This window comes from Nesoenas mayeri, assembly GCF_963082525.1.
Source record: "Nesoenas mayeri genome assembly, chromosome: 6".
Classification (NCBI taxonomy): Eukaryota; Metazoa; Chordata; class Aves; order Columbiformes; family Columbidae; genus Nesoenas; species Nesoenas mayeri.
Window position 1 is genome coordinate 1,002,674 of NC_137545.1, and position 24,702 is coordinate 1,027,375.

Here is a 24,702-nt window from a genome sequence, read left to right on the forward strand (position 1 = left end):
GCAGGGAGTGGAGCATCTCCCGTATGAGGAAAGGCTGAGGGAGCTGGGGCTCTGGAGCTGGACAAGAGGACACTGAGGGGGGACTCATTCATGGGATCAATATGGAAAGGGGCAGTGTCAGGAGGATGGAGCCAGGCTCTGCTGGTGACAACCAATGATAGGACAAGGGGCAATGGGTGCAAACTGGAACACAGGAGGTTCTGCTTAAAGATGAGAAGAAACTTGTTGGGGGTGAGGGTGTCAGAGCCTGGCCCAGGCTGCCCAGGGGGTTGTGGAGTCTCCTTCTGTGCAGACATTCCAACCCGCCTGGACACCTTCCTGTGTAACCTCATCTGGGTGTTCCTGCTCCATGGGGGGATTGCACTGGGTGAGCTTTCCAGGGCCCTTCCAACCCCCGACATTCTGGGATGCTGTGATTCACAGATATGTGCCCAGAGAGGCTGGTAGAGCTAGTGGCCTTTATCTGTATGTACACCGGGGAGAACAGATGCCGAGTTCAAAAAAAACCTGTGAAAAAAGGTTGGAGAAGGTGTCTGTTTTGATGACCTTCTGATTCTGCCATGCTGGTGCTCCAGAGGATGTTGCTGTCAGCGGCATTGACATCTGGGAGCTGACGGAGGGCATGGCTGTGAGATAGGGACATTCGTTTGCTCCTTAAAGCTGTTAATTTGTTAATGGACTCTGTTCCAGCTTGCAGCAGAGGAATATTGTTTTCTCAGAGCATTTGTGAGACCTAGATCTGGATTCCTGCGAATGCACGTGCAGGAGAGCTGACTGCCTGGGATCGTCATGGGTCTTGGAAGGGACCTTTGCAATGACCAAAGGAGCGGCTGCTCCAGGGTGATGTCCTGGCCGTGGCGCAGGACACGGGACACGGCCTGGGGACAGACAGACGCCTCATCTCCCCCATGCTGAGCTGGGTGCCAAGCCAAGCGAATGTGCAGGCTATTTTCCATCTTTCAGAAAGAAAGGTAGAATTATGTTTTACAAGTAGTTTCGGCAGTGATTAAAATCTGTTTCTACTGATGTCTTTGATTTTTCTTTTCATTATCCCCCAGTTGTTATGCAGCTCTCTCTCTGGTATCACAACAGATTCCTAATACACTCTTTTTTTTTCAGAAATACTTATTTTTCCATGCAAGAAACCAATAAACACATCTTGTGGGGTGAAAAAACCAAACTCATTGTACACATTTGGATAAAGCCTGCTTTGTAACGGTGACTAGATTTCGCTATTTGAAGCCTGTATGCATGTCCAGTATATCTGAAAAGAACAGTTCTGGCTATTCATAGTTCGTTCTTTGTCATTTTACTCAGAAAAAGAGAGTGGAAGGTTTGTGCGAGTTTGCGTATCAATAAATAATAATACATCTGCCATTCAAGCCTTGCTGGGAGCTGGAGTGGAAGCGCAGATACTGTAACCTCTGCAGTTTTGCTCTGGCCTGAGGCAAGATCCCGGTTCCGTGGAAAACAGTGGCAAATCTTGCGTGAGTTCAGCAACACAGGATTTCTTCTCGCATTGTCAGTGTATTGGGCGTCACCACACAGACCCACGTCTCGCTCAGCCTGCCCGGCGTTTACAGCTCTCCTCTGTTGGGATGAAGCTCCAACACCCGCGTTACCAAAGAAAATCCTGCCGTTAGATTTATTAACACCTGGGGTAAAGATGGGGGTTTAATTCTACCCTTTCACTTCTTTCCCCAGTTCAGAGCTTGATGAATAACAGTCAGTGTGCTGAGTGCACTGAGACCTTAATGGTCTGATCAGCCTCAGCTGGGCTTTTCCCACCTGCCCAGGGACTAGTTAAGCTCAGGCCTGGCTGCTTTTGGAGACTGAGGAAACAAAGCACCCACCCAGGAAAAGATGGAAACATTTTGTGGCAGTTAAAGAAATCAAATACAATTTTGGAGAATGTCATTCCAAATACATACATTGAAATCAAAGGGTAGTTGTTTGGGTCTTGTTTCATTTTGGTTGTTTTTTTTGTTGTTGTTTTGGTTTTGTATTTGTGTTTTGTTTGTTTGTGGCTTTTTTCCCCCCCCACTTGGAGCTCTTGGCCTCATTTTAAAGCCATTTGGAGAGCTTTTTGGTTATGTTTTAACTGAAGAAGAAAAAACAAGCAACATTATATCAGAGTGAAAAGTGTTGCTTGGAAAATATTGTGAATAAACTGTTGCGTCTGGAATGGTATTTGCCGGGGGAACCTGACGGCTCCTGCCCCACATTGCAGCTCTCTATCTTCCCTTGGCAAGAGATTATTTGCTCCAGCCTGCTTCTTTACAAGGTCGAGCGTATATTATATTATCCATGCTGAATAACGGCTTCTGTGTGTGTGTTTTAGCTCCTTTGTAGCACCCTCGTCTACCAACAGTCCCTAATTGGTTTTTAATATTCTTCTTGGTTGACCATTTCTAAACGTTTTCCACTAGCAACCCTACCGAGCCACTGAGAATGAAAGGTGGATGAGATAGAAATGCAGTTTGTCCAAAATTAGAAATTAAACGCGCTTATGGTTTCACTTTCTTGAGGTAAGAACGCTTCCATTTTTCACATGAAACTGCTGTAGCGGATGTTGTTCTTGCAATATACAGCTAACATAAAACCAAAGCAGTTACGAGAAATAAATTCCTCACAAAGAGTGCCAGCCTACAGAAGCATTACAATGAGCTAGAGCATGTTTTTTTAATCACAAATGCCCCAAACAGCATGCAATTGCCTTATTTTTGTACAATGCTTGTTAGTAATGCACTGTCAGTAGGAAAAAAAATCTAAATTCCTAAAAATCAGTTTGAATAATTAATTATAGCCACCTGTCTAAACTGAATGTCTCTAAACCCTAAGGCAGCAGGATCTGGAAGAGAAACAGTCGTATCCGTCCAGAGTAAAGGTGAACATCAGCTGGAAATGAGCACACAGAATCACAGCATCCCAGGATGTCAGGGGTTGAAGGGCCCTGGAAAGCTCACCCAGTGCAATCCCCCCATGGAGCAGGAACACCCAGATGAGGTTACACAGGAAGGTGTCCAGGCGGGTTGGAATGTCTGCACAGAAGGAGACTCCACAACCCCCTGGGCAGCCTGGGCCAGGCTCTGCCACCCTCACCCCCAACAAGTTTCTTCTCATCTTTAAGCGGAACCTCCTGTGTTCCAGTTTGCACCCATTGCCCCTTGTCCTGTCACTGGTTGTCACCTGCTACTGGTTTTGCCTGTGCAGAAGGGGCTGCGTTGTTGTGTTGATATGGTGATGCCGACAGCTCAGTAAATCCTTTGGATTAGTAACAGCACAAGGAGTTTTCTATGAGACAGAAATGACTTAGTGTTTGTTACGGTGGCCTGATGGAGGGACCCAAAGAGCAACAGAAGACAGAAAGATGGGGCAAAACCTTTATTTTTTACCGTTACTTATTCCAAGTTCTACTTGACTTTATCAACAACATTTTTTTAAATTTGTATCAGTCTGCACAAATCCCAAACTTCAGGAACAGAACAGATGAGAAGGAAATGATCTGAAAGCTTATTCAATGTTCGAACATGCTCTACAGCAACAATAGTCGGTGTAGAAGAGGGAGTACTTATGAGCGCGGTTTTTGTGGATAAACCTTCAGTAAATTGGTCCTTCAAATGGTTGAATGGCGGAGGGTTGGCGTGTTGTGGTTTAGTTACTTGTGTAACAGCACCGAGGCCTCCTGATGAGACTTCTGCCATCGATATGTGGAAGATTCAGCCTTGTTCTGAAGCTTCTTTCCCACATGGAGTTGATTATTGATTCAGACCAGGTAATGAGCCAAATGAAGTTTTAAAATATTTTAAATGTGTGAAAGAAGAGATAAGAAGCACATACTATCTTTCCTAGGGAATTTCTAGATGTTACTATTTAAAGAGACCGGCAAAACGCGTAATCCAAATATTTGTGTCCCAACAGACAGTTCAAAATGATTCTAAATGCAGAATCTTTGCAGAGCATCCAAAATCCAACAAGAAAATCTGAGAGTCTGGGATTGTGCCGTGCGTTTCGGAAACGTGTTCCCAGCTGGGGAAGCAGCCTGGGCCGTGAGAAGGCAGCGTTCAGCCTGTACAGTTGTCAGCAGGCAGATCCTCGCCCATCTCTCCGAGGTCGCTAAGCAGATCAGGTTTGTTTCCTTTTACAAGCGTAGAAAATAAGAGGGGACTCGAGAGGGTCTTAGTTGTGCTTTTGCAGCTGAGGAGGATGCATCTTATGCTTGTTCTCCTGAACACCCCACCTGGGCTCTCTGTTGGCAGAACTGGAGCAAAACCAGGTCTGTAGGCCAAGCCTCTGCGTAGCCAGGCTGTGCAGCGACCGCTAGACCAGCTCTTTACAACCAGCCCTTAATGAGCACGCTAGAAACAAAGAGGAAAAGCCGAAGGCACAGATAAAAGCATCTGCTCTCGGTCTGTCTGAACACCTCCAGGTTCAGAAGCACAGATCGAGTGTATTCCTGAGTCCAAATACCTAATAGTTATCATAGTGACAGCTTTTTGCCTTGTAATATGTATTTTTTTAAAACGAAGCTCTGCTCGCAGCATTGTAACTGAGCTGGCTTCAGGAGAAGGGTTTCTTTATACTCACTGGCACAATGAGCGTGAAGCATGTTAACTTCAAATCCTAAGCATTATTCTTCACTTTATTTTAATGGAGCTGTGCTGGTTTCTGCTATCAGAGAGGCTGTGTCTTAACTCTCAGGGGGAAATCCCGATGCTTTTGAGGACAAATGGATGTTTTGTCACTGAGTTGTTTCAGGAGCTTATCCTTAAAATAATGAGATTTTTCAGAACGGTATCCAAGAGAGACAACAGGTCAAAAATCTGAGCCAAGTTAAGAATTGATCAGTTTATAAAAACAATCTGATTGTGTGGTTGCCAACGGCGATCTGAATGCTGAGAGCATTGCCTGAGGATTGAAGACCAATAAGGCCTTTTTGTTGTCTGAAAAGGGCAGTTGTGCGGCTCTCCCCATGTTCACAAATGTCCTAGAAGCAGGTATGCTGGTAGCTGTTTTCTCTGCCATGTCACAGCACAGCCTGCCACGGCTGTGCCCGAGAAAGGACAGATGTTGCAACGACACGGAGAATTAAATATTGATTGCGCAACACAGAACAAGATCCCGATTTCCTCTGCTCCGGTGCAAGGGTGCAGAGGCGCATCACAGCAGCGCTGGGTGGCCGTTTCTCTTCATCCTCAGCTGGTTTATGTGCGTTGCACGGGGTATTTTGACAGCGCTGTGTGGGAGCCTCGAGTCCCAAAGCTGGAGCTGATGTTTGGCTCGTGCTGCTCCATCTCCCTTATGCAGGAGCATTCCTAAAACTCTCAAGTATTTACAAGTATTGATGCGTCCTGAGCTGGCAGAGACCCCCCCGCCCTTGATAAATGCATATTAAAAAATATTTGAAGAGCATTTAAAAAACTTTGTGTCAACAAATGGTGTTCTGATCGCAGTGGGGGGTGCACAAATGTGGTAGGAATGTCAAAATAATGGTGGTGTTGAGACTACGCAGAAAGCAAAACTAGTGAGAGCTTTCCGGGCACTCCAGAACGCGAGCGGGTGCTGAAGTGTTCACCGCCAGAGCTGATGGTTGGAATAACTAGATCTGCTGCTTCGTTGTAGCTTTGGGCTCTTCCCCTCAAGGACAGGAAAAATAGAACAGAAAGGATACACAATATGGAAAGGACTTGCAGTGCAAGTTGTTTTATTTTCCCCCTTAAAAGTACGAAGCATTCAAAATGTCAACTTTCTGTTGTGACGTGAAATAGGAGTTGGCTTTTTGTCATCCTGAAAACTTTGTTAAACCAGGAAAACACTTTCTGGCCAGCTCCAAGGCAAGTGTAGCAGCAAACCTCCGAACACAACGTCACCAATGGGCCACAGGGGGGTTCGCAGCCCACCAGGAGCCCTAGAAAAGACTTGGTGCTGCAGGAAAGGTTGACTTGGTGGTGCAAGAAAGGTTGACTTGGCTTTGCAGGAAAAGCAGGAGTTCGCATGAGTTTAAAAGTGATGAAAGATGGCTGAATAAAGACTCAGGAGCTGTGGCTGTGCTGAGGGAGGTGGGTGGACAGATCCTTGTATACAATAGCGTTAGGAGATGTGAAATTGCTAAACTAGCCCCTGCCTAATGTAATCACCTTTCAGAGAATATTGGAGAGGCATTTTGTCAGTCAAATATAAACAAAGGCTATGTTTGAAATTCAAAACTTGTCCAAAGTCATTTTTCTTTCAAAAGCTGTTTCCCCTGCTAGTACTCATTCTAGTGCTTTGAAAAGACATCTTGTCGGAGGACAAGCTATTTTTAATTGTTTATTTAAAAAAAAGCCACACACACAAAAACCTTTTACAAAGCAATAAGGAAAACCAAATGCATCTTCCAAGAGCTCCACTCTTGTAGGAGCACAATAGAAACTGCATAAAAGCAGTCAGTACCCAAGAACTTTGAGGAAACGCTGGCACTATTTCTGGAGCAGACATCTCATGAGAATATAGACTGCAACAGTATGCTGTGGTACCAGTGATTATTTTTTCTTTTATCATTATAAAAAGGCTGTATCAGGACAATGCGTTAAGATCTCGTGACGATTTCTCGTTTTAAAACATTGCAGACGGCGCTACAAACGAGTGGCGCGGCCCCTTGGTCCCTGTGCGAGGCTCCATGGGCAAAGGCAGCTGCGCTCAGACCGGCACAGGGACCCCCAAATCGCTCACTGTGGCCACTGCAGCTCCTGCTGAACAGAACTACTGGAAGGAAAGGAAGCAAACTGCCTAATGTTGTGTTTATTAGCTGCTGCTTAAAGCAGGAAATAAATGAAATATAAAAATAGTACACACACACACACACCCCCTTTGCAATTAAAATTGTGTTTGGAAATGAATTATGGAAGACATAAGTCAGTTATTGAGATAGGGTCCTGAATGCAGTTACATCTTGTGTATCTCGGGTATTCCCTGGAATGTCTTATAACAATCATGGAATCATTTTGGTTGGAAAAGACCTTCAAGATCGAGTCCAACCGTTCCCCCACCCCTGACACTGCCCCATGTCCTGGGAACCCCATGTCCGTCTGTCCAACACTCCAGGGCTGGTGACTCCAGCACTGCCCCGGGCAGCCTGTTCCAATGCCCCACAGCCCTTTGGGGAAGAAATTGTTCCCCAGATCCAACCTCAACCTCCCCTGGTGCAACTTGAGGCAGTTTCCTCTGCTCCTGGCGCTTGTTCCTGGGGAGCAGAGCCCGACCCCCCCGGCTCCAAGCCCCTTTCAGGCAGTTCAGAGGGTGAGAGGTCTTAGACTCTTGTCTAAGATGGTTTCTCTCGCAGTTTCTCTGCAGGCAGGTCCCACCAGGGCAGCCCTGGCAGGCTTGCTCTCCTCTGCCGTCTCCCCATGGCTCTTTTTGCTCATTACTGGCAGGAATTGAACTGATTTCTCTCAGTGCTGTTCTTCAGGTCCCTCGTTAACTTTTAAACCATCAGCTACATGTTTTTGGAGGGAGTTGTGAATGTATCTTGATTGTGTATGGTTTGATTTATGGGAAACTGGGGGGGTGGGGGGGTGGAAAGAAACATCGGTTGCTGCTGCTATTTGTGTTGTGCTTTATGCATCAGTCATGAATCTATGAAAGAGAAATCCAGCCTGGCAGTTGCACAGTTACTTTCCATGCCTGGTTTCCCATGAAGCCTACCTCCTATTTTGCTGCTTTATTAGCTGTTGTTTCTAATTTTTGGTGAAGGGATCAGGAAGCTTGTTTAAGCCGCAGTGAGTAAACTGTCTTGGCAGAAATGAGGAAACTGTTAGGAGGGAGGGGCCGCTACATTGTGCGGGTTGCTTAATTGTCTTAATTGAAAATATATGAATATAAATAGACCTCAGACTTCCTCTCCTCTCTTTTTTCCAAGCTGAAAGACATCCGAGGCGGCAGTAAACCCGAGGGCTGTTGGGTGGCAGAGAGGAGGTGGTGGGGCCGGGCTGCCCTGTTTGCTTTGTGGGGGTTTTACTGCGGAGCCTTTTGAAAGCGACGTCAATCTGTGTGCACAGCCTGGCGGGCGGGCCCGTAAAATCCAGGTGGAAACTGAGAAAGTGATTGAATTGATTCTCTTCCTTGTCAGTACCCCCTGCTCGGCGGTCCCGGGGCTGAGAGCCGGGGGGCAGCGGCACGCCGAGCCCTGCGGGGCCGCCGGGGCGCGGGCAGCCAGCCGGAGCTCGGGGTTTGTTCGGAGCCTTGCCACTAGTCTGCAAATATTTGTTTGTCTGTGGTCTCCCCGGAGGCAGATGTGCCGGGAGGAGCTCGCTCCCCAGCCCCGCTGGGTCCCCGGGGGGCTCCCGGGTTGGGGGCCAGCGGCTGTGCGCTCCGGTGGCCCCTCCGGGCTCCTGGTTGCCAGGCAAGGGCAGTGAGGCCGGAGCACACCCCAGCTCTGGGGCACAGCGTGGGGAGCGAGAGAACAAACGGCAGCAGGGCCGAGAAACGGTGGGCCCGGGCGGGTTGTGTAGCGGAGACATCAGTGCCTCCATCTTTCTTGAAGCTCCCCCTTTGCCCCCACCCAATTTCTCCAGCTGGTACAGCTGCACATCCCTGCAGATGGGAGGAAAGCACCCAGTAGTGAAAACCTGGGACAAGCGCCTCCACTTGTAGGTGTGCAGGTGCCACCATAACCTGCCAGCAGGACCCTGAGCAGGGTGAGAGGCCAAGGGCAAACGCAAGGACGGGCTTAGCAATGCTGCCAAGGACTGGTCTGTGCAGGGAGAGCCGGCACGCTGTGATCACAGCATCCCAGAATGTCAGGGGTTGGAAGGGTCCTGGAAAGCTCATCCAGTGCAATCCCCCCATGGAGCAGGAACACCCAGATGAGGTTACACAGGAAGGTGTCCAGGCATGTTGGAATGTGTGCAGAGAAGGTGGTGCTGTTTTGCGGACACGAAGCGGGGAGGCCAGGATGCATCCACCCGCAGGACACTGGGCGCTTGGCAGGGCCGGGGAGGGCTCTGCTGCTGCCCGCACGCTCGGCCCACGCCAGACCCCTCTGGTTTTGCTCGAGAGGTGCCTCGAAGGGCGAGCGGGTCGTGGACGGAGTCCCCTCCAGCCCTGTGTCCCGCAGCACCTGCCCCCTACCCTCGCCCGGTGCCTCGGGGAGTCTCAAAGCCGGGATGCTGCTGACGCTTCCCCCCGGGGTGGCAGGAGCAGGTCCGTCCTCTCCCCATCCCATCGGAGCCGGAGCTTCCCCGCCAGTCCGGTGCCTGACGAGGCTCCGTGTCGCTCTCCTCCTCACCGCAGCATGCTAGCGGGGCTGTGGGCTCCAGCCGGTACGAGCAACAGTGGCTACCCGGTCAGGTACCGCTGCCAGGCTGATCAGGAGCCGGCTCGGCTTCGGGCTGGCCCGGGAGCCGAGCAAGAGGGGCTAGGGGCTGGAGCCGGGGGGTGCCGTGCGCTGCCCCCCACCCCAAGCCGTGCACTGCTCCGGCGGCCCCTCTGCTCCGCGAAAAGCCTCCGGAGCTGGCCGGGCTCTTGAGCAGCACCTCTCTTGCAAACGATTTAGAAAAAGCCCGGTTTGGTGAAACTTTGCCAAAAGTTAGGCAAACTGCTGCGTGTTGTGCGAGGGGAGAGCCAAGCCAACACGCATGAGAGGGGGCACGGGAGCCGCTGCCCCCCGCCGTGTCCTCGCTGCCGCAGCCCCAGAATCGGATCTGGTTCAGAATAAGCTGACAAACCGCTTTTCCCCGCGGTAAAGCGCGCAGAAAGCGCGGGGCTGGTGCTGCCTGTGTCCAGGTGAGCGGCGACAGAGCTGCTCCCAGGGACAGAGCAAATACCTGCCAAGAACGGAAGGCGCCACAAGTTGTTGCACAGATGAGTTGATCTAGTAATCGCTAGGGCTATAACACCCTTATTTATGCTAAAGCATGTGACACAATCTTCGAAATGTGGTAGCTCCAAGTTACCACCTCTTTATTACTTATACAAGCTAATAGGTGACGTGACTTTTACCTTCTTTACTTGAAGGAAGCACAAAGAAGCAGACAGGTAATTCCACGCTGCTAATTTTTATGCTGTGACGGGTAGGGAAGGGAGAGGTTGAGGTAAAAACTGGGAAGAGCGACTATGAAAACTCGGAGTTTAGGTAGTAGTGGCCAGCTTAGATCTCATGATTATTGTTTTTCTTAAATTGCAGTTGCAAATAGGTTAGAAAATCTGGCTCCTTATCTGCCCGTGTGTGAACCGATTTGTTTTGTCCGTAAGGGTGATAGGCACCTCTTTTTCTGTCACTGATTGGAATTCTCGCCTTAACGCTAGCATTTTTTAATGAAGTGTTTAGCTGCTGCATTTCGGGGTGCGGGGCCAGAGAAGGGGTGTCTGTGTGTCCCGCTCCGGGGCTCTGCGGTGCCGGGAGGATTGTCACTCCGTTCCGAGAGCCGAGCGCTGCTTTGCCGCTGCCACCGTGGAGTTGCGGGTGAGACTTACCAGGCTAAGGCTAACGGAAAAAAAATGTGTCTCGTATACAAAACAGTCACAATATTTACAGGTAATTGTGACTGTCAAATACTCCGGCGTCTTGACGAAGCGCAGAGATCTTGGAGCGTCGCGTGTTTTGGGAGGGAGGCGGCGTGGGACCCCTGCGGGGGGCAGCGGTGCGGGCTGAGCCCCTCGAACGGGCCGGGGGGGAAAGGATCGTATCACCCCAGGGACGGCGTGGCCGAAAGGCGCTTCCCGGGGCACGAGTGCAGCTGTTCACGGAGCGGAGTACGCGAGAGCCGCCGTCCCCGCTGGGACAAACTCGCTTGTTAGATGCTGATTTAGTTGGAGTGATTCCGTGACGGGGAGCAGACGAGCACTACGTCTGGTCTACTTTTGTAATGGGATTTCAGGCGACGGACACCACTAACCCGACCCTTTACAAACCTGAGATTTGTCACGGGGAGCGCTCTGGCCCTCGCAGAGGGGAGCGGGGTTAACCGGGGGCAGCCGGCGCCTCAGGCCGGGGAAACGCTTGGGCTGGTGGGAGACGAGGCTTTCAGGCGGAATCGCCCTCGCTGTGTGACAGCCGGGGCCACTGCGGGGCTGGGAGGCGGCAGCCGGGGCCACTGTGCGGCTGGGAGGCGACAGCCGCCACCGGGCACACGCTGCCGTCCTACTCCGCGCCCTGCCCGCCGCCCGGCTATGGGGGACACGGTGGAGGCTGTAGAAGCAAGAGGGAGCCCAGCTCCGCCAAACCCAGCGGGGTCCGGGCGGGTACCCAGGTCCCCGCTGCCCCGGAATTTGCCGGGAGGAATCTGCCTCGTCCCGCCGCGCCGGGAAGCCCCGTCCAGGCTGGAGGGCGCTGCCTTAGCAGGGCTGCCGGGAGGGGGTCACATCTCGGCCACCGGGAACTGCGGGGAGCGGGCGGGCAGCTCCAGACTCGGGGTGGCGGGGGGGGGTGTCCCTGAGCGGGCCGAGGACCAACCCTGGCCCCGAAAGCTCTTTGGAAGTGTCAGTGCATATTAGGCAAAGTTTTGAGGCCGCGAGAAAAAGACGGTGTTTTGTTGGGAGGAGAAAAAGCGACAGTATTTGGCCTTTTCCTGCTCCGATGCCCCATGTGTGTCCCCATTGGTGACAGTACAGGGCTTGTGAAAGCCCCAAAAGGCTGAGCCTTGCCCGGTCAGCCTCTCGCAGCTTTCCGACTGCAGAGATTTGGCCGGGGACGAGGACAAGTCCGGTTGGTGGGGCGGCCGGCGAGGGCTCGGAGCTGCCTGCCGCTCGCTGGAGCTGGGCTGGGGGACGTTTGCTCCTCGTGTGTATTAGGGTGCGTTTCCTCGATCTGTTCAACGGCGTTTTCAGCCTTTACAGTTCAATAAAACCTCTGTTTATCTTCACTCGAAATCCCTTGCGCTGTCTGCCCCCTTTTCTCCGAGCAGATCCGCAGCCTTCGGTTATATTTGCACAGAAAACTATAAATCCCCGGCGCGGTCCCGCAGCCCGGGCTCTGCTCCCCGAGCATCACTTCTCCTGGAAGGAGCCGGCGGGAGCTGCTGCCTTGTGTCGCGGATTTTCCGTGCGCATTTGCCGGTGGTTTAATTTACAGGGAGGCGGTTTGCCTACAAAGATCGGGCTGTCTGTAAAGAGGCAAACTTTGGCTTGAGGAGGAAAAAGCCCTCGCTGCTCTGCACAGAAGTCGGTCGCTAATGAGCCGCGCCGGCCCGGGGAGTGAGCGCGGCGGGGCCGGGGCTCGGCAGCGGCTCTGTCCCCTCGGCTCTGTCCCCCGGCTGTACCGGGGTCTCTCCTCCCCTCTGGGCTCCGCCGGCCGCAGGAACTTGAAAAGAGTTTGGGAGGCGGTGGTGTCCGACGTGGGCGGGTGATGCTTTGCTTCCAGGTCGGAACCGCTCGGGGAAGAAGGCTGATATCATGCTAATTTACGTAAATCGTTGCAATTAAAACGATTCATGGCTCGGAGTACGAGTCCCCAGCCCCGCACGCTGGCCGTGTCCTGCTGAGCTCCGCCGTCTCTCACCCCCACCCCGAGCGAGAGCGGGGCCGGAGGGAAGAGCGGCCCCCCCCGCGCCCCGCAAACACCTTTGGGGTGCAAAAGCAGGAGCCGGGCTGGCCCCGGGCGGCTCGCCGCTGCAGCCCCCTCCCGCATTCGTTCATGCCGCAACTCCGGCGTCCCGCTCTTTTCCCGGCGCGGCCACCTCGGGGTGGGGGCAACAGGGGCGCCGCCCGGCCCGGGCGAACGGCACCCGAGCGGCCTTGGGCTGGTGCGAAGAAGCAGCCGCAGCTGGTGTTCGGGTGGTGGGGTTGATCTCAGTACTTGGTAGTCGCTGCTTTCTGGGATCTAGGGAATTTTCCTTAATCTCAACGAAGGTGGCGAAACTCTTTCTTCATTTCCAGCTATGAGCTGCTAATTTGAAGAAGAGCCGCAGGGCAAAGGCGCTTCGGTCTGTGCTCTCCGCTCCTGACAGTTTACAAATCTAAACAGATTTATTTTAGAGAAGCCGTTACCAAACCGAAGAGTCTCGCAAGTCTCTTAAGGTGAGGCGGGTCGATGAGCGTGAAATCTCACGGAGGAAATTCCCTTGCGGCTCGCACCGCAGCGTGTGATTGCGGGAAAAGGCAAACCCGCAGCCCAGGGCGGCAGCCCAGAGCTGGGGCTCAGTGTGAGGAGCCGGGGAAGCTGCGGATCGCAGCGGGACCCTGGCAGCTCCCGACAGCGGCTCAGCCCGCACCGGGATCCCGCCGGCCCGGCCCGCGGCGAGCCCGCTCCCTTCTCCGCACCGAAACACGGCGGAGTAACAGCTCCGGCCGAGTCTTTCCCTTCCCTGCATACGTCTGGCCGTAGAGATTTGCTCCCTATTGTCCGCAGCTCCTTCTATACGTTAGCGGCAAAAGGCTTTTATTATTAAAATCAGTGAGGGGAAGGATGAAGGCGAGGATAGCGTCTGCAGAGATGCTGCTGTCCCGAAACCGTTTAGTCGGGAGCTTGGACGCCGTAAAGACGCTTTTGGGGAATTTTGTGTGGTGGTGGTGAGGTTTTTCCTTCCTTTTTTTTTTTTTCTATTTTTCCTTTTTAAAAATGTTCTTCTTAGCACAGCACGAACGAGTTTCATGGACCCCGAGGTGGGTGGAGGCGGCCGAGGGTGCGCTGGGGAGGCAAAGCCGCCTCCGCCGGCTCCCACGGGGCCGAGGCGCTGTGCGACGGACGCGGGGGCTCGCCAGACGCCCCGGCGGCCGCCCCGCTCCCCACCGGCCAGCCGCCCGCTTGGGCTGCTGGCAGGAAGGCACCGGCGGCTGGGAAACGGCGACGGCCCGACCTGCGTTCCCTCGGGCACTGTCAGCTGGAGCCAGCGCTCTCTCCTCCGAGTGCTGCGGGGAGGGCTGGCTTCGTCCCGCCGTTGGGATCAGGGACATTTTCGTTTCGTTTTAGCTTCACCTTCTAAACCTGGCGCCGAGCGAGGGACCGCGGCACTGCGGAGCGGCTCCCGCAGCGCAGGGTTAGACGGTTCGTCCCCGACGGCCAGAGCCTGATGGAGGGGCCGCTCTGCAGAGGCGCTGGGCAAGGGCGGTTCCCCGGTAACTCCGCGCCTTTCTCGGGCCGCGGGGGGACGCGAAAGAAGCGCAGCCGGGCAGGAGGTCCGTCCGCAAGCGCTGCCCGCCGCCGGTGCTCCCGTGCCGGCCTCGACGGCATGTGACTCGGCGGCCCGGGCGGCAGGGCGGAGCGGCGGGGCCGGCGCAGGAGGGGCCCGGCCGGCCCCCGCGGCAGGTGCTGCTGGCCATGCCCGGCCGCACCGCTCTGCCCCGCACCGCTCTGCCCCGCACCGCTCCACTCCCCACCGCTCCGCACCGCCGGGGCCGCGGGCGGACGGGAGCCGCGGCCGCCTCGGGCTGCGACGGTGCCGGTGCCCGCGCGATGGCGCTGTGCGAAGGGGAAGGCGCCGGGACGGGTCGGGCTGGCGGTCCGGTCCCGGCCTCGGGGAGCGGCCAAGGGCTCGGGTCCCGCCGGGAAAGGAGCGCGGAGACGGGAGCCCTCGCCTGCGGGAACCGCCTTCCCGAGCCCGCCTGCCCCGGCGCTGCTGCTGCGGCCGCCCCCGCGGGGCCTCGGCCCTGACCCGCCGTGGCTGTGGGGCCACCCCGTTGCCATCCCGTCGCGGCGGCTGCTTCGAGGTGGTGCCCGCGGGCGGCGAACCGGCGCCCCCCGGCACCCTCGGCCCGGACCGCCCCGCTCCGCCGCACGGCGGGGGACCCAGCCCAGCCGAACCCCGCGGGTGGGCGGGTGTCCCGGGGGCGCCGCGGCCTGTGGGAGACACCGGGCGGAACGGGAGAAAGGCGGCGAGGAGAGCGCAGGGGAGCCCGTCGGATCCGGGGGGGGCGAGGGCGGCCCGGCGGATCCGGGGGCAGCAACGGCGGAAGCCCCGGCTGCAGCCGCCTGGCTGTGGAGCCTGCGCAGGCACGGAGCGGCCATCGCTTCCACGCGTTTTGGCTTTAAAAGAGGTGGTTAATTAAAACCAAACCTTGCCAAGGAGGTGTTGTTTTTTGTCCGTTTGTCTTGCTCAAATTTTTTTTTGGCAATCGACCACTTGTGGCATCCATAAAGCTCAGGAACGGGGAGCGCTGGGGACTCACCGGAGGGCGAGAGCAGAACGTTCTCGTACTGCAGTTCGTGTTAGAAAAAGAGGTTATTATTAATAATAATAAACAAATGCAGTTATTTTTATACTGAGATTGAGGACGGATGGGGGAAAGCGATGGGAAATAATCGCCCTTTTTCAGTGGAAATAAGGACAACATGTGAAAATCATGCACTGGGGGAAAAAAAAAAACCAAGGCATTTGTAATTCGAAACAGAAAGAAAACGCTTTTATTGGGCAAAATACGTAAAAGAAAAATAAGTATCGTATATCATAAAATCTGTCTAAATTAAATGATGTTTACAAAGCAGAAGTTACTGACCAGCAACATTTATACGCACTCGGTTCAGTTTCCCCTCAGTTTTACTAACAAAAGCCTTTGCTTTCGTGTCGAAATTTTCGAAGGATCGCCGCTCCCCATTTCAAAATTAAGAGTATTTTCTGTAAACGTTTGGTTTATAAACACAGTAATAAACTCGCATTGGGCGATCCTGATATTTCAGTGAACGCGCAAATAAGAAACCAGCTGTCGGGGGGGGGGCGGAAAACGAAGGCGAGAGAAAGGTGCAGGGGATTAATTGCAAATAAAGCAATCGGTACATATATATTTAAATGTATTTAATTGTATGCATTATTCAAATGCCCTTCTGACTAGTTTAATAATTTAGAATCGATAGTTTTCCTAAAAACTTTATAAAATATTTACACTTGATAAAATATTAATCGATTAACAAGCCAGTCGTACTCTTATAGGAGCTTTACTAAAGTCCTGTAATCGCGCTGTCGCCACACGTCTCCGCTGTTAAGGAAAGGATCACTGACAAAATGTAAATGAAGATCTTCAGACGGTGGTGTTTATAAAATAGCTCATTAATGGGCTTGGATTGAATCTCTCCATCCATCCACATCATCAGATATAATAATAGTAACGAATCAGACAGGGAAGATCCTGGCTAAACCATTGGCATTTTTTTTTTCCAGAAGTACCGAAGTCCTAAATCACCAATTCTTCTAACTTTCTGGCCATTGATCCGCGGGAATTCGTGGTTCAACATCAAAGGTAAGAGCGAAACATTATTCAATTATTCGATAGCCGGTGGAAAATGTTAACTTCCGTATAAGAGCCGCCGCTCAGCTTTAGCGGATTTAGGGAAAAAAAAAAATAAAAGGGGGAGAAAAGTTATATTGGGTTATTTAAAAAGAAAAAAACCAAACGAGACTTGTCCAAAGTTTGCGGCTCCTTTGGGAACGGACGGGCGCAGACCGGCTGGCGCAGCCGCTGCGCTCCCGGCTCCTCCGGCAGCTCCCGCGGCCCCCGCAGCTTTCCTGGGCCCCCCAAACTTCAGCGGGCAGTGGGACCCGGCTCCCACTCACCGCTCATCACGGCTCGTTGTCCCGGGGCCGGGCTTTCGGCAGACACACGAGTCGCCCGGCCGAGGCGGGGGAAGCCGCAGCCGGCGCTGCTTTTCGGGGCCGGCTCGGATGTGGAGTGAAGCGATTATTTCTCTTACCCTGCCCGGGGATCCGCTGCTTCGCCCGGCACCGCTTCCAGGGGCGGCCCCGCGGGGAACCTGCCCTTCCCGGGGCAGCACCGGGGTTCGCCGCACCGGGACGGCTCCGTGCGGGCTCGGGGCTGCCGCTGCTGCCCACCCCCCTCTCGGGACAGGAACCTGCGGCTCGGCTGCCCGGTGATGCTCCCGCCGGGGCGGGGGGCCCCGCGCTTCCCTTCACCCCCCCATACCCCCCCCTTTTTTTTTGACCCTCCGGCGCCACCGTAAAAGGCAAATCTCTTAAGGGGGCACGGCGCGGAAGGCGGCACCCTCCAGGGAGTCAGCGGCGGACGGGCGGCGGGGGAGGAGGGTGGGCGGCGGGCACCTCCCCCGCCGCCCGTCCGTCTCCCGCCCCACGCACCGGAGGCGATTTTCCGGGTCCACCTTAACGCGGGGCTCCTTCCGCCGCCGGCGGCTCATTCCCCGGCGCCCCCCGGGCCGGGCAGGGGGCGCTGCGAGCCCTCGGGCACGGCCCCGCCGGGGGAAGCGGCCGCTCCGCCGCCGGCCCCGGGGAGCGGCGCGGCTGCACCTTGCACCGCGGGGAGCGGGGATGCCAGCCCGGCCGCCGCCGGCCTCCCCGGGACCGGCCAGCAGCTCCATCCCGCCCCGCCGCGGCCCTTCGTTCCCCTCCCCGCTGCTTGCACTCAGCCAGCGCTGTCATGCTCTACCCGGAGCTCCGCTATTAAATAATTTAGCGGCGGCGGCAGCAGCGCTTCCCTCCCCGCTTCCCGGCCCTCGCCATCAATTATTCAGGGCCAGCCCGGTAACTGCCTGGAGCCGGGCGCGGAGAGGAGGGCGGCGGCGGGGCTGTACCTGGGGCCGGGCCGCTCGCCCACCCTCGGCGCCCCCGAAAAGTTCCTGCGGCCTCGCCCCGGCGGGGAACGGCTGCGGGAGGGTCGCTGCCGTCGCTCGGCTCCCCGGGGGGCAGGCGGCGGCGAGGCCGCACCGGCTGCGCTGGAGCGACCCGGGCGCCTGGACTGGATGCCGGTGACAGCTTCGCTCCTCCCCGGTCGGTCCGGTCTCCCCAACTCCGGCTTCCCCTCTATTCTCCCCCTCCTTCTTCTCCCAGCTCCTCCTCCTCTCCTTCCCCCTCGGCCCTCCCCCAGCCCGAGTGCCCCTGTCTTTGCGCCCTTCTGCCCCGGGCCCGTCTTGTCACCGCCGGCTCGTCCTGCCGCGCTTCCCCTTCCCCACCCACCCAGCCCGCCCTCCTCTCTCCGCGCGGCACCGCGCTCGCTTTTCGTGTGCGAGATGTATTATTTATTTATTGGTATTTAATTTCCTGCCAGGTGGGTCTCTGCCTCCCACCCGTGCGCGCAGCGGGGCCGGCTGGGCCGGGGCGGGGGTGGGGGGGTTGGCTGCTCCCCGCCCGATCCCGAGGTAGCACTGAGACTTGATTTTTGCGGGGGGGCGGGAAGGGGGAGGGGTGTCGGAGGCGAGGAGGGGTGGCGATGTTTGGGATGCACAGCCCTGGGACGGGAACGCCGCGCAGACAGACAGGCAGACACACACACACACACAGAGGCGCGCACACACCAAACCCGAAACCAAGGACAACCCCAAAAAGGACTCACTCTGCCTCGATGACTCAACGCAACTAATAACCGTTTCTCCGCTCTCTGTGGCGAGTCCCTCCTGCCGCTGCTGTCGCCGGCAGAGGAGGGAGCGATTGAAAGTGACACACCGGGGGCCGCCGCCGCTTCCCCGCGCCGCCAGGCACCCGCCGCGGAGCCCGGGAGAGCGGCGCTCCCTCCTCTTCTCCTCCCCCCGGCTCCCCGGTATTGATTTTCTCCGCGGAAGGTGTGAGAAGTCGGCTCCCTCTCCCCTTCGCGCCGCAGCCGCCGGCCCCGCGGCTCCCGCCCCCTCGCTCCGACCTCCCCGCTCCTCTCCGCTCGCCACCCGGGACCCTCCGGGAAGGGGCTCCGGCCCCTGCCGCCCCACGCAGCGTGGGCAGCCGCCGCGGCACCCCCGGAGGAGGGCAAGGAGGAGGCTGGGGGTGGGGGGAAGGAGTAGAAGGGAAGAAAGCTGCGTGAGAGGAGGAAACAAGAAAACTTTCCACCCTGGATTCTCTACTTCTGATCCATGGACAGAGCCCAACTCAGCCAACTTACAGACAGGCTATAAGCAGTAAGTACGGCGGCAGCTGCCGGGAGTCGCTCGCTAGCGGCTTCCTCGCCAGCAGCCGGCTCCTCCGGCGGCTGCACAGCTGGCCGGCGCGGGGGGGCCGTGCCAGCGGGGCCGCCCGGACCGGCCGCCTCTTCCCCGCGGCCCCCGGGGGCGGGCTGGGGCTGAGGCCGGGGCCGGGGCGCAGCACCTGGCCGGGGCGGGCGAGCCGCCCGCCGTCCTGCCCGCCGCAGGTTGGAGCCCCGCACGCCGGGCGGGTAAGGCGGCTGAGCCGGGGCCGTCGGGGCCGAACCGCTCGTTTTCGGTGGGGCGGCACCGCGACCGGCTTCGTCGGGCTGAGCCGCCCGGGGGACGCGCTGCGGGGTCCGGGCGGGGCGGGGTGAAGCGGGCCGACAACAGCTCAAGCGCCCCTTGTTTCTCTCGCCCTAGGTCCCTGCTCCTTCTACTGCGACCTGCCAGCGGGAGCCGTGTCTCCGAGCATGGAGAGGAGGAGTGAGAGCCCCTGCCTGCGGGACAGCCCCGACAGAGGCAGCGGCAGCCCCGATGTCAAAGGGCCCCCCCCCGGGAAGGTGGCCAGGCTGGAGCAGAACGGCAGCCCCATGGGCACCCGTGGGAGGCCCAACGGCGCCGTCACCAAGCCCGTGGGAGGTAACCGTGCGGCCGCGCTCACGGCGGCACCGCCGGCCCGGCCCGGCTCGGCGCGGCGCGGCGCGGCGGGGGGAGCGGCGGGCCCGGGGTCGGCACGGAGCGTGGAGCTGCCGGCAGGTTGGTGCGGCTGCCGCCTGCTCTCCGGGAGAGCCGGAGCTGCTCGGTCCCGCAGCGCTGCGGGAGCACTTGTCCCCGGCTCCGCGGCGTGCGGACCCCGCTCGGTGGAAGGCTGCCACCCTTAGGCCCGGGCGCTGGCGAGGCGGCTCACAAAAGCCAGGCCTAAAGCTGCTGGGGGGAGCCGGGCCCAGCTCTTGGCGCTGGGTCGCGGCCGCGGACAGGTTGGGGACGGCCGCCGGGCTGCGGTGACACGGACTGTGTGTCACCCACCCTCACCGATCCCGAGGGGGCTCCCCGGGGTGGCAGAAACGGCAGGGGTTCTGTCTGCGTTTTAGGGCCTCTCGTTTTCTATCTGTAAATAGCGTTTTGTAGCGGGTGTTGTAAAAGAGGACGGGACGAAACGCGTGCGAGGTTCTGCTCTCCCAGCACAGCTACCGGGCGTTAGTTTTGCAGCATTCCTGCAGTTCTCTACAATACTGTAACTTTCATACTTACTTTGCTGTCTAGTTGCTGGTCAGTTTTCTGTGTGGAGCACCCAAGTGACATGTGTGGTTGCTTTTAATTTTCCCCTTCTAAGCAGTTAAACTTTCCACTCACTTCCCTAAACGCCGTATTTATTTTTTTCACCTTAACTCTGCTGTCGTGTTTGATGCGGAAAATGCATTTTAAAATCTTGAAATCGGTCTGATGTTGCGAGCAAAATAATCCAGGGCAGGCCACAATTAAATTGAGCGTTTAAAGAAAGAAATCTCTGTGTTTTAAAATGTGCAGAGTGCTAACACACAAATGTAGTTGTTTACCCACAAAGAGTTTGTGTAAATGACATTTCAAGAGATACTTCGGTATGGTCGTCACATGACTCTCTATTACGCCAGGTTTATTTAGCGATTTTACCATTAGATGCCCGTTTTAGACCTCTTGGGCTCAATAGGATTCCTAATTGCTGAAGTTTGCTAAGGGGCTGCAGGTTTTATTTTAATTTAAACACGTAGGATTCATTTATATCCCTAATGAAGGGTAAGAGATCTCACCAGTTCTTTATGATTCTTGGATGACTATATGTCTGTTTTTTAAACCTCTTCACGTTCTTCTAATGTACGTGGAGAGGAGAAACAGCTTTGCAGTGAAAGGCTTGTACTATTCCACTGACAAATTGGTGGAGAAATAATTTGTTGAATAATTGTAAAAATAAACTAGTTAATCATATAAAAAGTAATATGCGTAGTTTTGGATGCCTTTCTCAAGACTGGGGCATTATAACTGCGTGATTTTAAAGAGAATGTTAGAACCGGAGCTGAAATCTTTTTCCTTGGGGCATTTATAGAAATATACTTTAAAGGAATGTTTTTAAATGTGTTGCAATATATATGTTGCTTTTGAATTGCAGCTGTGTTAGCCAAGAGAAATTCCCCGGCTCTTAGACTTAAATCGGTGGCTCAGCTTGGATCTGGCCTGGGAAGTTATAGGAGATTCCTTCCATTTACGACCAAGACTTGCATTTTTGAAAGCAAACTTTTAAGAGCTTACGTTTTCATTTATTACTCTTCAGCTCATTTATAAAGTTGGTGTAGACCGGAGTGTAAAAGTGGGGGGGAATAGGAAATGCAGGAGTAATTTATTTTCCTTTCCTTAGCCGGTGTTCTTCAAACAGTCTCAGCCTCTTAGTCTTTGCATAATAAACTTTGTTCATTACTCCTTATTGATACTGAAAGCAAGAAGAAAATTATTGTCTGAATACTTACCTAGCTTCTCTAATACTCAATACTAAATTAGTTAAGGCAGATTTTTTTAATAAGATAATGGTGCTGTTTAAAATTGATTTCTTTCTCTTTTCTGTTTGTTCCTCCTGGAAATGCTCTAAGATAAATCAACCTGGTTGATTCCCAGATATCTTTTCCCTGCGCTCTTTCCCGGTTTGTGAGCGGGTGATGCTGTTGGGACGCGGGTCTGTTGTGTCGGTCTGTCCGTCCGCAGCGGGCGCCGCCGTGTTCGTGGTTTGTCACCGGAGCTGTGAAATGAGCTGCGGCCGTTTGTGGAAAGGCTGATTTCTAATGCACCGGCAGGTTAAGTGTAAAACGCCTCTTCGGAGAAATATTAATAAAGGCTCTTTAAGTCTTGGTCCTAGCGTTTGATCAAAAGGAAACTATGGGGAGTCGTAGTGAAATGACAGCTGTCACTCTTTCGGTTTATTCTTATTTCTTCGGGCTTTAAAAACCACTAATATTTATTGAGTGTGAACTTCATTTGGGGGAAAAAAAAATACTGGAAACTAGAGACCGTTTTAGTTTTTATTTTATTCTATAAAGTGTATCGGAAGGTTTTGAAAGCAAACCCAGATGCTAGCAATTCTTCTTTTTTTAATCTCATTTTGGGCCCTCGATATGTAAATGCTGCAGTTCGTCCCTCTGCTTGTCAAGTGGCTTTTTGGTGTAATAATATCTGTTTCTGAACTTAATCCCCGAGAACGGAGCAATAAGCTCTGCCTGACTGGTGCTGGGATGAGACTGATGACCTTTGGCAACAAGTTTTATAATCGTGGTGTTTGCTGCAATTATTTTCCAGTGACTTCCCTGAGAAATAGAGAAATGTCACAGTGCTGTGGGTGGTTTTAGCTTTCTGTCTAGATTTATGAGTGAAAAAGTGTTTTAAAATAAGCTTTTGTAGTGCAGGCAGAAAATCAATTGTTCTCATGAGAAATTTTGCCTTATGACTCTCCTTTATTTTTTTGAATTCCTAACCTGCGTGTCCTTAATTCAAAGAGCCATTACGGCAGCTCTAATAAACCAGCGAAGGTCACTAGGAAGATAAACGGGGTCTAAAAGGTTGTGTTTAAGAGGGGATTTAGGCGTTTCGGTGCTGTTTGCAGTGTTGTTAGTGTCAGTCCCATGTGTTAGAGTCCAATTCTGCTCTCCTGACCCGGTGCTTTCTGAAACATTTACCTAACCCGCTGCCTTCAAACCCGTATGGACTGAAGCCCAAGCGCTCAGGTGTTGGAGAGGGGCAAGTTTTGTAAGAGTTCCTGGGGAAAAAAGGGGCTGATGTTGCTTTAAAGAACATACGAAGCCTGGGAGAGGGTTTTCGAGCGAGCAAGAGCCCTGCGGTGTTGACAGCTTTATATCCCTGTTGGGTAACATTCACTTACTAGAATTGGCGTCTCTTCTCACTCAGTAATTCACTCCATAAGGATTTAAAAAAAAAAAAGAAGGATGATTAATGACTAGGAAACTTATATTTACAAAATTGTTGATTGGAATTCGTGAACCTGTTTGCATATATATATATATGCGTGTGTGTGCACGTTGATTTTGAAGAGCGTAGAAAATAAGCGTCAGAAGGCTCTGAACGCAACGTAAAATGCCAGCGTGCAGAATGAGCTGGTCTGAAGTTTGGATTTGCTGGAATAGGAACGTAGAACCAAACCATAGCCAAGGGAACACGTTCGAATTGGGAGCAGGAAAGGATTGCAAAAGAAATGTGCCGGTTAGATTAGTTCGACGCAGTCGGGTGGTAAGACGTTCTTATCCAGTTCACTGTTAAAATGTGTGGTTTAATGTACAGAATATTAATGGAGGGGAGAACTTTTGGGTGATTGAAAGTAAATGGTGTGTTGGGGATGTGAATGGGGATGTACCGGGAGTGTGGGTGCTGATTGCGGTGACCCCAGAACGTTCCGATGGATCGTGGTCTCTGTGCAGGTGGAGTTTGAAATCTGTTTTACTGGGTGAGAGAAATGCTTAAAGAGCCGGATGGCAAACCCCATTCTAAACACTTCTGCAAACGATGTCGTGGGCTTTTTGCTGCCTTTCCTACCTTTTACAAGGATTCAGAGCGCTTTACTGGAGAGAAAATCCCACGTCTGTGCCGGCGAAGGGGCGCAGCTTGATCAGATTTGCTCTGTTCTGAACGCTTGGTTAATGTTAAGCTCTAAATGCATCCTGAGCAGGGTAAGGAAACGTGTTTGCCTCGTCCTTAAGTGCAGTGAAAGGTTAAGTTTGGATAGTCCTGCCGGGATCCTACATGAAGAAAATCCTCCCGCTGCCTGCAAGAAGTTCAGAGCCATTGGCAAGAATTAAATGCCTCGAGATACAGGAGCACGAAAGCTGCAAACCCTTGTTAGTTCAGGAAGCAGCAGCGTATAAATGTATTTACTGTCTTATCTGTTGCAGAACAGTTGGAAAATGTTGCCTTGCGCTTGGATGAGATTCCGTAGGGATTACGAGGAAATGTAAATTCCTGGCTTTGACGCGTTTCTGGTACACGACGAGGAAGAGACCTCTAGTTCAACAGGAGCAGTGAGGAGAGCGAGACAGTGATTTCTTTTTCATGACTGATGCTTAAAAACGAGTTTCTGGTCTTTTTTGCCGATTTCCACCCCTCGCCCCCCTTTCCCAATCAGATTGTGTCACATCCATGGGGTGAGCGGAGCCGTCGCTCCCGGAGGGTCAGGCAGTGTATCAGCTGTATTTTTGCTGATGTAGAAAAATAGTCTTTCTTGATGTGTTTTCAGTACTTGCTCTGTTATTAAAATAAAGACACAGTTGGTTAAAATCTGCGTGCGATTGAACATAGGCATTAAACAGAGTATAGGGTATCCACCCATGGGGTGACCTAGGCATAATTTGATGTTTAGAGTAATTCTGGAACTCTAAAGTTGCATCTGCAGAAAGCCACCGCCAATTTGGAAGGCGAGGCTTAAGATTAGCTGTAGGAAGGCTCTGTTTGTTTTCCCCGCAATGGTTTTGAAGCGTTGAAGTCTCCTCCCTGCCCCGTACCCGTGGCCGCGTTCGTTAGCTGCGTCCTGTTATTTCATCAGGAACCAAAGGAAAGAAAAAGCAGCATCTTTGGAAAAGCCCACGTTAATTCTTCCCCCTTCCCCGTTTATAAATTGGGTCCTGACTTTTCTTAGTTTCGCTGGGACGGGACGATATATTTATTGTCAATTATTTATTGGTCGATTGTTTGAAAACTGTTAAGGCGGTTGTGTCAGTGACTCCCCAGAATTGTTTCCAAGCCTGAAGAAGACGGCAAAATCACATTAAAAACTGTAAGGAAGCCAGCGAGAAAAGGTATTTTCAAGAGATTAAATAGCGACTCAGAATTTAGATGAAGCATCTGGACATCGAAGGAAGAAAACCAGTATTGAACTTTTGTTGTGAATAAACACTTAAAGGTGTGGTTTA

At 53.7% G+C, this 24,702-nt stretch overlaps 1 protein-coding gene across 1 annotated transcript in view; it reads left to right on the forward strand.

Annotated features, from left to right (window-relative positions):
- The first annotated feature begins 19,221 nt into the window (after positions 1–19,221).
- SATB2 (SATB homeobox 2) overlaps positions 19,222–24,702 on the forward strand; it is a 105,672-nt gene continuing 100,191 nt past the window's right edge. Inside the window, exon 1 of the mRNA XM_080346906.1 lies at positions 19,222–19,405. Coding sequence (XP_080203032.1) covers positions 19,237–19,405 — 169 coding nt within the window. The 5' untranslated portion in view covers positions 19,222–19,236. The remainder of the gene's footprint in view (positions 19,406–24,702) is intronic.